The sequence below is a fragment of the Lampetra planeri genome, chromosome 28 (assembly GCF_965212315.1).
Source record: "Lampetra planeri chromosome 28, kcLamPlan1.2.h2, whole genome shotgun sequence".
NCBI classification, from domain to species: domain Eukaryota; kingdom Metazoa; phylum Chordata; class Hyperoartia; order Petromyzontiformes; family Petromyzontidae; genus Lampetra; species Lampetra planeri.
The window spans coordinates 8779125-8793414 of NC_136134.1; the positions used below are offsets into that span (position 1 = coordinate 8779125).

The 14290-nt window shown below is 47.2% G+C and overlaps 1 protein-coding gene across 4 annotated transcripts; it reads right to left on the minus strand.

The window, feature by feature from the left end:
• Positions 1 to 12: 12 nt before the first annotated feature.
• Positions 13 to 14290, minus strand: LRRC34 (leucine rich repeat containing 34). Of its 4 annotated transcripts, none has more exons than XM_078607796.1 (12): positions 14224 to 14290; positions 13866 to 13954; positions 12580 to 12699; positions 10952 to 11097; positions 9627 to 9691; positions 8957 to 9043; positions 7881 to 8009; positions 6609 to 6704; positions 5143 to 5297; positions 3192 to 3353; positions 1957 to 2083; positions 13 to 1380 (listed from the first exon to the last, which is right to left on the minus strand). In XM_078607796.1, the coding sequence occupies exons 3-12, from the start codon at positions 12690 to 12692 to the stop codon at positions 1153 to 1155; spliced, it is 1308 nt and encodes a 435-aa protein (XP_078463922.1). In that variant the 5' UTR covers positions 12693 to 12699; positions 13866 to 13954; positions 14224 to 14290; the 3' UTR covers positions 13 to 1152. The 4 variants fall into 4 exon arrangements, with proteins under 4 accessions (XP_078463922.1, XP_078463923.1, XP_078463921.1 ...); XM_078607797.1 differs by having other exon boundaries at positions 13866 to 13951; positions 14187 to 14274; XM_078607795.1 differs by having other exon boundaries at positions 14187 to 14274.

Sequence of the window (14290 nt, forward strand, 5' to 3'; positions counted from 1 at the left end):
CAAAATAAACCATTTAATTGTCCGAATATTTATTTCTACTGGAAGAATCCGATGAGCTGTAAAGCTCTTTCTCACAGATGTTCCAGTTGGGCCTGGTCAGAGCATTACAACAACAAACATAAACACATTTGCAAAGAGACGAAAAGACAATATGGTGTTCCACGCGCTGTGTGTATGTGTAAACGTGATGTTTTGAATGCTCACACAATGTCAGAGGATTAACACAAATCAAGTTATGAAATAAGCTCATTCCTTGCCTTTGGTAGTGCGTTTGAAACTAAAGGTCAATTGTGATGGTGAAAAGAGTTGAGCCCGAGTGAGCGGTGGAGAGGTCGTGATGCTGGCAATGGACATCTGCGTCCCCTACTGGACATCTGTGAAGAAGAGCTTGAAAGCTCATCGGATTCTTCCAGGAACAATACTGATTCTGAACATTGATGTGATGAGATGGTTGATGTCGTGAGATGGTCTGGGCGAGTTGGCGTGAGAGTGGAGCTGACATGGTCGTGCGTGAAGGTGAGATGGCGGTGAGATGGTGATGCGAGCCTCAAGTGAATGCGGAGGTGAATGGGCTGTGAAAGTCAAATGATGGTGGTGGTGAGATGGTCTTGTGGATATGGTGAACGTGGAGAGACGGTGGTTCTGTCTTTGCAATGGAGGTGAAACGTTATAAGTAAGTAGAACATCTCGGATGGAAGTTAGCTTCCATGGCAAACAAACAATTGACCAATCTGCAAACACTGAGGAGCCATTGGATGTGAAGAGGCAGCTGGAAGCCTCCACCATGGCGAGATATGAACGACCTCCGCCTGGTGTACAGGAGGTCGTGGGATCGATCCCACCCTGACGATGCCTGTATATTTTGGAGTTTGCATGTTCTCACCGTGGTCGCGTGGATTTTTCCCTCCACATTGAAAATCAGCATGTGTTTCCGAGTATAAATTTCCACATGATAAGCCATTTGTTGAGCTGTACACATGTTGAACTACTTTCGCACCGTACGTAGCCAACCGTGTTAATCGTAGGTGCGGTGGAAGGACAACATTTGTGGCCAGGTCACTTGTTAAAAATACCTATATGGCTCTTTGGGGCTCACGTAGCGCAACAAAACATCGTTTAGTTTGAACTTGAACAGCCTCCACCATCACGGCGTCACCACCCGTCGAGCGAAGACGCCACTGGCGACGGCGGCGGCGACGCTGACGGCGACCATGGGGGCGACGATGGGGGCGACGTCGGAGAAGAAGTCGCAACCTCGAGCCGCAGCAGGGGCGACTTCACCTGGAGCTGAGCCAGGTACGGGCGGCCATCCACCTCGTACGCGCTCACGTCCGCATGCCTCTCCTTCAGCCGCCCGCTCTTCAGGAGCTCTGCAAAGACCTGCACGTGGTGGGGAAGAGTCGCCGTGGCTCGCACGGTGCAACAATTGCAGTTTAACGGATGTCGTGCCCAATCACTGGCCCACACGTTGGACTCACCCACTGCACATAGGCCCTGCACATTTCTCTGCCAACCCTGCTCACTGCTCAGATAGCCCCACTCTTTGGGCCGTGTGAGTCAAAAGCAGGAACTCTTAAACGAGCGTGAGATACTATTTGACCGTTGTAGAATTATGGCCGTGGTATCTTAAATACTATATTCTATGAACGACTAACCCTAATCCTAACCATAACCCGAACCCTTCATCTAAACGCTAGTATTTTTACCCTGAGGTCCAATTAATATATAGCATTCTGGCCCCGGGGAGGGAGGGTCATTTTCCCATGGTGGGAGTCGCATTGCTCTCACAGTGCTATTATATTTGTACCTCGGGGTTCAAATAGTATGCTGTATTCTGACTGCGAAAAAAAACGGTGACCTGTCACTAATTCTTCGGGACACGGTGGGACAGCCGTTGACTCGGTGAACCTGGGACAATCTCGGCCGTGCCGGAACATTTCGTCGACTTTGACGCACCTGGCACGCCACCCTGTCAAGCTTATTTCCCCAGATGTGCACGGAGCGCAGGGTGCGGTTGGTGGTCATGGCCACGGCGAGCTCCCTGAGGCCCTCTCCCGTGGCGCCGTTACTCACCAGCACCAGTCTGCAAGGCGCACGAGACACGGATCTCGGTCTGAGGTTCATCCACACAGTTTTAGAAAGTGCACGCATGTCATGTGACCGAAATTTCTAAGGAAGGGTGGGGGGGTGTCTATAATTAGCTTTTTTGCCTCTCCAGAACAAAACTATAGACGAGCAAGGGAAATTTCGAGAAAATACGATTTTTCAGGGAACAAGCTGGGGTCATCAAATGACTCCACCGTCAATTTTGGAGCCGCCACCAGGCCGAGTGACCCTTAAAGCACCCGGTGTCGTCGGATCTCGGAAGCCGAGCACGGATGGGCCTGCTTCGGACTTGGATGGGAAGGCTTTCCTGGGGATAACCAGGTGTTGTAGATTTGGGTTCCGTGGTGGTCAGGAGATGGCACTACAGATTAATCTTGAATCTACCTCAAAACCACTATGTCAAAACCTCTGGATGCGCATTCTTCTCCCATATTTGCACAATATATTGGAATGCAGTCACGTTTAGCCTCTTTATACATTCAAATTGTAATTGTTTTTGTACAACAGCCATTCGAAATATATGATATCACAGAATTATGGGACTTCTGAAATTCTCAGGGACCCCTTTACGGGGCCTGAAAGAAGAATAATAGTAACAATGCTTATTTGTATATCGTGTCGTTCATGTAATGTGCATTTACAAATCACAAAGGAACCACAAACATGCAGAGAAGCAGCCAGGCGATGGGCCTGTCTGAGTGTCTGTAACATTTGGTCACAATAACTCTCGTAAAGGTGGTCCAACATAAATTAAATTTTAGTTTAATAGTTGTGTTGCCATTAGGGACGTACCCTGTAGAGAATCGGACAAATTGATGAAGCATTGCCCCAAACTGGGCGATAACAGAAACACCGCAAAATGGATAAGCCTCTTCAGCCAGGGAGGTGATGCCACACGCCACGATGTCGTCATCTTGTTACGCAGTTTGGAAGGTTAGCGGTATTATCGCGAATTAAATACTTCAGAGGTCCAAACATTTGTGGACGCTCACGCGTTGGACAGCGTGACAGAATGCCGCATGATTTTTCCTCCCTCGTTATATTGATCGTCGTATAATCCCTAGCCAGCTCGGCCCGCCACGCACGTGTGCAGGGGACAGCGACCGGAGCTGCCGACGGCCCTGGCGAGCGCCGTGACCCCTGCGTCCCCGATACGGTTGAACCCCAGGTCGAGGAAGCGGAGGGCGGAGGAGCCTTGCTCCAGCAGGAGCGCGAGGCTCGCCGCTCCGTCGCGCGCCATCAAGTTGCTGCGCGCGGGCGCCGTTCACGGAGATCCGCGGGGTTCGCGTTGGGGGTCGGGTGGGGAGGGGGGGAGGAGGTGAAAACAAAAATACGGGCGGGGGAAAGGGAGAGAAGGGCGGTTAGGAGATGGTGGATTTAGGATGAATATAGATTGGTGGGCTGATACACTATGAGACCTCCTTTACCAGTGGTAAAATATAGTAATAGGTTTTTACCCTTTCAACTGGTACAAAAACTGACACCTTTATACAAGACATCATGTTTGCAATAACCACAAAACAAGCAGTCAAAATGCAAACAAAAAGAAACAACTCTGATGATGATAATAATATGCACTGTCCTTGAAGTTGATTGGTCCACACCCGAGACAGCTTTTCTTAGAGCCTAGTCTCCATTGGTGTTGGACCAGATGACGCCAAAAGGCGTCTCGGCTCTAAGAAAATCTGTCTCGGGCGTGGACCAATCAACTTCAAGAACAGTGCATATCATTATCATCATCAGAGTTGTTTCTTTTTGTTTGCATTTTGACTGCTTGTGTTGTGGTTATTGCAAAGATGATGCCTTGTATAAAGGTGTCAGTTTTTGTACCAGTTGAAAGGGTAAAAACCTATTACTGGTGGGCTGATGTTAGTAACTAATTGGCAGAGGTGTGGACTCGAGTCATGTGACTTGGACTCGAGTCAGACTCGAGTCATGAATTTGATGACTTGCGACTCGACTTGGACTTGCATAACAATGACTTTGTCTCACCTATGAGATGTGGACTCGAGTCATGTGACTTGGACTCGAGTCAGACTCGAGTCATGAATTTGATGACTTGCGACTCGACTTGGACTTGCATAACAATGACTTTGTCCCACCTCTGCTAATTGGCACGTTTTGCTTTCGCGACAAACCTTATTAATTGGATGTGTCGGGTGGTGGCGGGTTTAACGACACATTAACGCGATCGGACAAGAAAAAAAACCTCTTATGGATATATTTGTCTTTTTTCTGATTATGGGATTTCTCATTATTTACACATTTTATAATCGGGTGTCAGTGGGAAATTAAGCCCTGGTGGGGCTGTGACGTGGCCTCGTGGTCAGACATCCACCATTTATCGCAAAGGTTCATGGTTAGAATCCTGCGGCCGCCCTAATTATTACTGTGGGTGTAATAACCCTAATAATACCGTCTGCTTCGTAGTGGATGTTAAAGATTCATAAGCAAGAGCATCTCATCGTGTGCCAGCGTCGGAGTCACAATTTTTCCAAATCCAAAAATTATCCGCAAATTGCTCAATTTGAATGTACACAGCCAATTATCGTGCCTCTCCCGTGAAAACTCGGCAGAAGCCTTTTGAACAGAGAGTCACGGGCCTCGGTGAGGCTTTGCTGGGTGTCTGCCTGTCTCCTGTAAGCCAAGCGCTTCTTCACCAGTGCTACCTTAGGGGCCGTCCATAAATGACGTCACGCGATTTTGGACGATTTTTTTACCCCCCCCCCCGTCGTCACACGGCGTCACAAAAAATCAGACCCCCAAAGCTCCCCCCCCCCCCCAAAAAAAATATAAAACAAGCTTCATATCGCTTTAAGCTATTGTCATTGTAGTGCGTATTTAATGTGGCGCTGCACTCTGATGTTGTATTTAGTTAAGTAGAGCGTGTTGTCTATATTTATTTAAAGTTGCGCATTCTGATGTGACTCACATTTCTCCCCCCCCCCCCTCGTCACACATCGTCACAAATGTCTGACTCCCCCCCCCCCACCCCCCCTAGGTGCGTCACGTCATTTATGCGCGGTCCCCCCTTACCAGCTCAGGTCGAGGTGTGTGAGCGAGCTGTTGTTTGCGAGCGCCTCGCTCAGCTGTCGAGCGCCGAAGTCCCGCACGCCGTGCTTGGCGAGACGTAGCGAGCGCAGAGCGCGGTTCGTGCGCAGCATCCGTGCCACGTGCACCGTCGTCTCCTCCTGTGTTCACGCGCACGCAACGCAACGCACGCGTGAACCATGCATTGAGATTCGTTTCGATTGTTTTGATGCTGAAAATGTCCAAATGATGGGCCACTTTGTTGGGATGTCACGTGTGGCCCACGTGGCTTCTGAAATAATAAGTGAATACAGGGAAGCTTTGGATTGCGAGCATGATTCGTTCCGAAAACGTGTTTGTAATTCAAAGCACTCGTATATCAAAGCACTCGGAAATCAGTTGTGATCACGTGACGTTCGGCAGACAAAGCGTGTACACGTACTACTCGTATTGCAAGACCTCGCTCGTTTATCAAATTAGATGGTGCACACGCACAAATAATAATGGCAATAATAATTTGTAACACTGTGAATGTCATTCACACATCCCAACTGCACTATATTGTCACGTGGTGGGCACTACACAGCAGTGCGGTGATATCCGTTGTTGTACTGTATATCTATGCTCCCACAGCTGCCCCCCCCCCCCCCTTTCACCAACCCACAACGACTTCCGTGGTGGGTGTAGTTATCAGAGACCGGGCAGATGCCACTGACACGACACAGATGATAATCCGATTAAATCTCAGCTGGGAGCACTGGAATTAGAGCTTAGGCGTTCAGCAGTTTTGGGTTCAATGTGCTTTGACTCCACAGCCATTGTGAGCATCAACCACCTTCCTCCCATCCCCTCCAGAGCTTCATATCAGCCGGATATGTCTGGGTCAGTGACCCGGGAAATATTTATTTCTTCAATATGCCTCTGGCTGTGGTGATGGCTTCTCGTCAAATACCACCTCCTCTGTCTGCCCGTGACCCAGAAAGTATTCGGTGAGAAATCAATCTCTGCTGTACACAGCAACCCACAAACATTTTTACTAACACTGAACACTTTGCAACTCGTGTATGATATTAGGGGCCGTTCATAAATGACGTCACGCACCTGGGGGGAGGGGGGGGGGTCAGACATTTGTGACGATGTGTGACGAGGGGGAGGGGGGGTATGAGAAATGTGACGTCACATCAAAATGCGCAACTTTAAATAAATATAGACAACACGTTCTACTTAATTAAATAGACGTTTTAATAAATGTTTTCTCCTACAACATCAGAGTGCAGCGCCACATTAAATACGCACTACAATGACAATAGTTGAAAGCGATTTGAAGCATGTTTATGGTTTTGCGGTGGGGGGGCAGAGCTTTGTGACATCATATTTGAGGGGGGGTCAAACTTTTTCTGACGCCGTGTGACGAGAGGGGGTGGGGTCAAAAATCGTTGGCTCGGGGTCAGAACCGGGGTACAAACCCTCACCTGCAAGCTGAAAAGTAGCGGCCGGCTTAAATCGAGCTCCTCCACGCTGCTGTTATAGCTGAGTGCCGTTGAGAAGGCGATGATGCTGTCCGTACCCTGAGCAGCAGGTCAACAAAGACAAAGATGCCCCCTTTAGAGTATCACAGAGGTTCGGGTTAGTGGTGGCCAATACGTGGATCGTGATCCGTGGTTGTATCGCAGAAGATTTGTTTTTGATCTCAGAACAACTCAGAACTTGATAAGCACACAATTCTCGTTACGGCTGATGTCAAATAAAAATCCGCTTGAATTCTTACTTAATATTTTTTTTATTTGGGCCAATAGATGGCGCTAGTATGCTCTGGTACATGACATGATTCAATTCACCATGGTAAACTGTTATTTGTTTAATTTGACCAGGTAAGACCCACTGACCTTCGGTTTATTCTGGCTTCCCTGGATTTTCCTGCCGGTGCCTGACGTAGTTCCAAGCGAAACGTGGGATTGTCATAGGCTGCAACCTACACGGTTTACCCCATATTCTTGTACAGGACAATTGAGTTTTCAGGTCCATCCGGCGTACAGCTGTTTCAATACGGGCAAAATAATATATTTTGTCTGTCTGTGTTTCTCCCCTTGTGATGGGACTTTGTCGGATGAACGTTGAGATTTATGAGGGGCACGTGGTGACCAATACGGTCTGCAATAAGGTAGACAACTGATCAGTGCCGGATTAAGCTACTGCGGGGCCTGTCGCATATATTATAAAGGGGCCCTACATTTTTAAAAACACACATAAATATTAAAACACAAAAATGTTTACTTGCACAGTAAAGTCATTGTATTTTTTCATTTGCTATACAGCCAGATAATACGACAAATCGCTAACCTTAAACACCCAGTCATTCGTAAAAGTTGAAGGCAGTATAGTACTATAGTAATAGAGCAAGTGCAGAATCACTCAACCGGAATTGATAGCTTGAAAGCATTTAGCGCGGGGCCCTTGAAAGCGCGGGGCCCGTAGCATGTGCAGCTACTTGTGCTCCTGGGATAATCCGGCACTGCAACTGATAAGGGGTTGACGGGTATGGGCCGTCGTTACTCGATGCGGCTGCGAGGATTGTCCTTCAGCAGCTCATCGACAATCGTTCACGCGCGTGGGTAAGTCGGGTGGTGGAGGGGGGGTGCTGACGACACAAAACGCGACCATCCACGTGGGCAGAATGAACACGCGCCGAAAACAAATGCGGTGAACCACAAAATATCGGCCGTGCGGCGTCGCCAAATCCGTACCAGGTCGCAGTGATGCAGGTCCAGTGACCGCAGGCTCACGTTGGTCTGCAGGGCAGTGGCCAGGCTCACGCCGCCCTCCTCCCCCACCTTGTTCCCAGCGAGGTTCAGGCTCCTGAGTGAACGGTTCGTCTGTGTGCGTGTGTGAGAAAGAGAGGGAGGGAGCGGTGGCGCAGTGGTTAGCGCGCTGCGCTACGACCACGGCGACCCGAGTTTGATTGCCTAAATTTCGATTTAAAGCTTTCGTGACATGCAGGGATTCTTCTTCTTGGTTATTTCGGTAAAGTCACGTAGAAGGGAAATAAAAAATAAAAATAAAACATTATAAAATACAATTCTCACGACGTTTCGGCCACAACGCAAGCAGCCGTCCTCAGGTGAAGAACAGGTCTGTCGGAAAGACAGCGTCTGAATGACTGCCTACTGACGGCCAACGCCGGTAACGATTATGGGAACCGATCCTGGGCCTCCTCTAGGTCAACTCAGCCTCAAATTAGTACTTGGTGCGGGATGTAAACATCGCCACTGGGGAGACAAAGGCGGTCGGGCGGGCGTGGTGCTGGCCACCCATCCCTTCGTGTGCCGATCCGGCCTTCATAGGTGTTCGCTAACAGCACTTGCCCCAACAGTCTGTTAAGGCTATACGGGGGATATCTGTCTTGTCTTGTGTGGCAACCAGGCAGAGGGTAATTGGACAAAGCAGTTGTATATTTGGATACATTAACCAACAGTATATTCAGACGTACAGGACTACAGGTGTAGAGATACATTGACAAACAGGTGTTTAAACAGACGGGTGCGTGTGCACGTGTACAGGCTGGTAGCGAGACAGCTATAAGTTCAATCGGACAGGTGTACAGACACATAGCTGCATGTTCAGTCAGTAAATAGGCAAACGTCACGGTGTATGTTCATATATAAAGACATACAGATGTATATTCCAGGCAGGTGCGTGTTCAATCAGGTATATGATCACACAGTTGTACATTAAAAACGCACGGAAGTATGTTCAGACAGATAGGCAGGTGTCAACTCAGTCAGGCAGACACGTGACACTCTCGATGGAGCTGTGAACTCACCTGCAGAACTTGTCCAAGGGCTTTGGCCCCACGTGGTCCGATGTCATTGAGAGACAGATCCAGCGATGTGAGCCAACATGATCCCTCCTGAGCCCACACACACATACGAAGATTCTAGATTTGAAGCTTTTGTGACTGCAAGGATTCATACTCTTAGTTTTTTCGGTGAAGTCACGTAGATAAAAAATGAAATTAAAATTAATAATTATTATTTTATTTTTATAAATTTTATTTTTTTTACCTACGTGACTTTACCGAAAAAACTAAGAGTATACATACGCAGATCCCTTATGTGGCCGTACAAACCGTTGGGGCAGGTGCTCTGAGCGAGCACCTATTCAGGATGGCACAGCACTCGAAGGAGTGGCGTGGCCGGCACCACACCTGGCAGCCTTTGTCTCCCCACTGTTGTTATAGTTTTGTTATTCACTCAAACTAGTGGAGGGCCCAGGACAGGTTCAAACACTACTTGATGCCGATGTGAGCCATGGACAGACCCAGGCACCAAAGCTTTAACTGGCTGAGATGACGAGCAAGAGACACCTGTGCACCCCACTGTGCCAGCTTGCCGTGTTTCAGCCCCCCCGGTGCCTCTGCCCGGTGTTGTCGGCGAGCGGACAGGGAGAAGGGAAGAATTTACCGACGGTATGGAGAGACGAGGCAGCGGTACCTGCAGGAGCGATGCTATCGCCTCGGCTCCATCGTCCGCGATGAGATCACAGCGCAAGTTCAAGCCTACGTCGTCGTCATCACCATCGTCGCGCACACGCCACAAACTTTGATGAATGATAATGCACCGTCTGGCTCGAGGTCTTCCAGTTGGGCCATTGACCTTTGGGCGCCACTCCTCGTGCCCGCCTCGGTGGACTAGTGGCCACGGGAGGTAATGAAAGGGGAGTCAGCCTGCAGTGCGAATGGACTAGTGGCCACGGGAGGTAATCTAGAATTAACGGGAGGTAATGACAGGGGTGTCAGTTGTGAGTGCGAAGGGACCGGTGGCTACGGGAAGGATCGAGAAGGGAGCGTGGTCAGGAGACGGAAGAGGACGGTGGAGTCTGCCGGTGGAGCGAGCGTCCAGAGCCAGCGAGAATGATCGAGAAGGGGGGCGTGGCCTCGGTCGCTATATAAGGGGCAGATGCGCGGGAGACTCAGGGCTGTTGCGATGGGGGTCTCCGCCGATGTCAAGTGAACGCGTCTTCAATAAAGTGCCATCTCAAGAGATGTGTCAAGTCGTTATTACATACTGTATGTATGTACCAGTATGTTGAACTTCTTTCGCACTGCACGTAGCCAACCGTGCTAATCGGAAGGTATCTATTTCTTCTTTGAACACCTCGACTGCCCGTGTCCTTGCCAGAAAAAGGGGTTTTGAGCCAACAACAAGAATGAGAACAATTCGCGGTGACGATTGTGTTGCCCGGTCAGTGCCAGATTAAGCTAGTGCAGGGCCTGTAGCATATTCATAACCAACGTTTTTGGGTTTAGATTGCGTTATTTATAAATGTGTCGTAACCCTCCACCACCCGACACGGCCAATCAGCAAAAAAAGTGTCACGTTGACAAAAGACAAATAGTTCACTGCTTTAGCCCACCGGTGTGTTGAAGCGTGAAACCACAACATTTACAATTGTTATAAAGGGCCCTAAATAAAATAAAAAATATTAAAACACAAAATTTGTACTTGCATAGTAAAGTTATTGTATTTTTTCAATTGCTATACAGCCAAATAATGCGACAAATCGCTAACCTTAAACACCCAGTCGTTCGTAAAAGTTGAAGGTGGTATAGTACTATATTAACAGAGCAAGTGCAGAATCACTGAACCTTGAAAGTGCGGCACCCGTAACATATGCAGCTACTTTTGCTACGAGGATAATCCGGCACTGTGCCCGGTGTCGTCGCGAAGAGGTTCAAGTTCAAGTTCATTTATTAGGTATAGCCCTGTGAGCCATTCGGCTCTTGAATCGGGTGCAACCGCAACAAACAGGCGCTGACCGTCAATGCGACCCGGCAGGCAAGCGAGCACGCGGCACAAGGCGAGGACGTCCCCATCAGAGACGCGCGTCGGCACAGACACCTCCAGCCCGTCCGGGCGGAAACCGCCGCTGAGATCCAGCAGCCCCGAGGGCGAGCTCCTTCCCCTACGGGGAGGGCACGGAGCGGGTTTTCGAGTCGAGGGAGAGTTTCGTAATGATGGCGATGATCGCGGTGGTTGGTTGTTAGGATGATGGTGGCGGTGGCGGCGGTGGTAGCCGTGGTTATTTTAACACGACCAATTTATTTTCTTGGTTCTTTCGGAAAAGTCACGTAGAAGGGAAATAATAAAATAATAAAAATAACACATTATAATAAAAATAAAACATATTTTATAATGTTTTATTTTTATTATTTTATTATTTCCCTTCTACGTGACTTTACCGAAAGAACCAAGAAGATGAATCCCTGCAGTCACGAAAGCTTTAAATAGAAATACGACCAATTTACATAATAGAGGTGTTTGGGTTAGATCTTGTGATCTAACCGGAAAACCTCTATTATGGAGTCATGGTTATGTTGGTAAAGATCACGATATTGGTTATGATCATGGAAATTATGATGACGATGAGGGTTGCCACCCAGTCGGGGAATTGGCATCTATGTTGGGGTGACAGTATTTTATTTGTACCTGGATCTGGTGCTGCTATTGTGTTGAACTTTGTTGCAGTGCAACTTGCACGTTTATCTGGCTGTTTGCCTGATGATGCTAGTTGTAAATTACTGGCGAAACGTCGTACTCACATTGTAAATGTTGTGGATTCTCTTCTCAACACACCGGTGTGCTGTACTAGTCACGAATTGGCATGTTCCGTTTACGTGACAAACCTTGCTAATTGGCTGTGTCGGGTGGTGGTGGGGTTAGCGACACATTCATATTTATGCGATCTAACCTAAAAAACTATATTCTGCAAGGTTATGTTTGACCTAGACCGACTGAGAAATATGTCTGCGTTTAGTCTGTGGAAGAGGTGGCAACCCACATGATGATGATGGAATACATTTAAGTGATTACGATAATGATGATTGTAGTGATGGTGAAGTGGTGTTGGTGGTGAGGGTGGTGGTAACAGTTATGATAATGGTTATGAAAAAGATTAAGTAAATTCGGTGGTGGTATGGGTGGTTATGATAATGCTGATGATGGTGGTGGTCATGATGATAGTGCTTATAGTATCGATGATGATGATGATGTGGATATAATTATGGTAACTATGATTATAATGGAAGTAACAATGATCGGGGGTTACGGTGATGATGTCGTGGAGATGGAAAAGATGATGGCGGCTATTATGATGTGGATGATAAATGAGCGATTAATTTTTGGATGTGGTGGTTCCAACCAATGAACATTTAATTCACAAAAATAACTTGATGGACGATTGACGACACACTATTTGATAATGATGATGATGATGATTAACAATGTGCGACACAGGAATGGTCTACGGTTGACGATCTGATGGTGAAAAAAATACCGATTCAAAACTCATTGATGATGTGTTTAACGATCTACGATCGTAAAAAAAGACAGTGTTGATGATTATTCCGTCGATGGCGATGCAGAAGAATAAGAAAGAGTGTGTCACGTGATCTGGTCCCGGTCCAGGCAACGGAGGGAGTCCCGAACTCTGGGGTTTGGGCTGAGTCCAGATTCTTCGCAGACGCGACACAGGGTCTCGCACAGCCCTGCTTCGTACATGGCAACCCTGTGTGAGCATTTACACCATTGGAACCTCATTTGCCAGTATAAAATATGATCATTGTTTTTTACCCTTCTATCTGGCAACAAAACTGACACCTTTTTTACAAGGAGTCATGTTTGCATAGAGCACAATACCTGCAGTCATAATGCAAACAAAAACATAACTCTGATAATGTATGCATTGTCCTTGAAGTTGATTGGTCCACACCCGAGACAGCTTTCCTTAGAGCCTAGTCTCACATGGGTTGGACCAGATGACGCCAAAAGGCGCACAATTCAAAGACAAAGCACCATCAGAGTATGAGAGCTCGGGGTAAGCATTTACACCATTGGAACCTCATTTGCCAGTAAAAAATATGATAATAGTTTTTTTACCCTTCTGGCAGCAAAACTGACACCTTTTTTTACAAGGAGTCATGTTTGCATAGATCACAATACCTGCAGTCATAATGCAAACAAAAAACATAACTCAACTTCAGGGACAGTGTATACATTATCAGAGTTATGTTTTTTGTTTGCATTACGACTGCAGGTATTGTGGTCTATGCAAACATGACTCATTTAAAAAAAAGGTGTCAGTTTTGTTGCCAGATAGAAGGATAAAAAAATAATTATCAACCCTGTGTGACACCACGCGTGAACACTCGGACATTAAATTTCGATTTAAAGCTTTCTTGACTGCAGGGATTCATCTTCTTGGTTCTTTCGGTGAAGTCACGTAGAAGGGAAATAATAATTATTTTGTCAAGGCGCTCTTCCCCCTCTAACCCAGCTTAAATATACGCTGCCAAGCCTGGGGGTGTTCATTCAGATGCTGTCTTTCTGACAGACCTGTTCTTCACCTGAGGACGGCTGCTTGCGTTGTGGCCGAAATGTCGTGAGAATTGTATTTTATCATGTTTATTTTTATTATTTTATTAGTTCCCTTCTACGTGACTTTACCGAAAGAACAAAGAAGATGAATCCCTGCAGTCACGAAAGCTTTAAATCGAAAAATGAATGACATTGGTCACGAAAGCCTACAGTGTTAAACTCAAACGTTTCCTTTATACGGATATCATATCTCCCCACATGAACAAAATTAAGTATTTCTTACACAACCCATAATAATAATTACATTAGCCCCAACTGTGACCCATATCGTCAAGGAAGAGGTGGGGGGGTCCTTGCCTCTTCAAATCGAGCAGCTCACCGGCCTTGAGCCGCTTGTGTGGCGAGACCGGTCCAGAATTAAATTGTCTTATCCTGATTCGACGCTGCTGATGGGATGTAAAACAAAAAAAAATTACAGGGCGGTCCAGATGTTTTGTGACCACCATAATCATTTAGTTCATTATTTCTTTCCAGAATGACCCCACTTATTATTATGGATGATGTGTCTGTACGGGCGTGTGTACATTTAATGCGTATCACGTACCCCCCGTTGATGTGTAGTGGTTGCACTTATCATGTACTCCCTGGTGCTGTGTAGTGACTGCACTTATCACGTACCCTCTGGTTCGTTGTATTTGCTGCATGTATCACGTACTCACTGATGTTGTGTAGTTGCTGCACGTATCACGTATTCCCTGGTGCTGTGTAGCGTCTGTTTGGCC

Bases quoted from the DNA above. Each gene is read 5' to 3' on its own strand.
- LRRC34 (XM_078607793.1), bottom strand. From the start codon at position 14,212: ATGCAGCAAATACAACGAACCAGAGG. The intron at 9,692-10,951 runs GTCAGCGCCTGT...ACGACGACGTAG, and splicing joins CCTGCCGGGTCGCATTGACG to GCTTGAACTTGCGCTGTGAT. The intron at 2,084-3,191 runs GTGCGTGGCGGG...TGCGCCTTGCAG, and splicing joins GGTCGCTGTCCCCTGCACAC to ACTGGTGCTGGTGAGTAACG.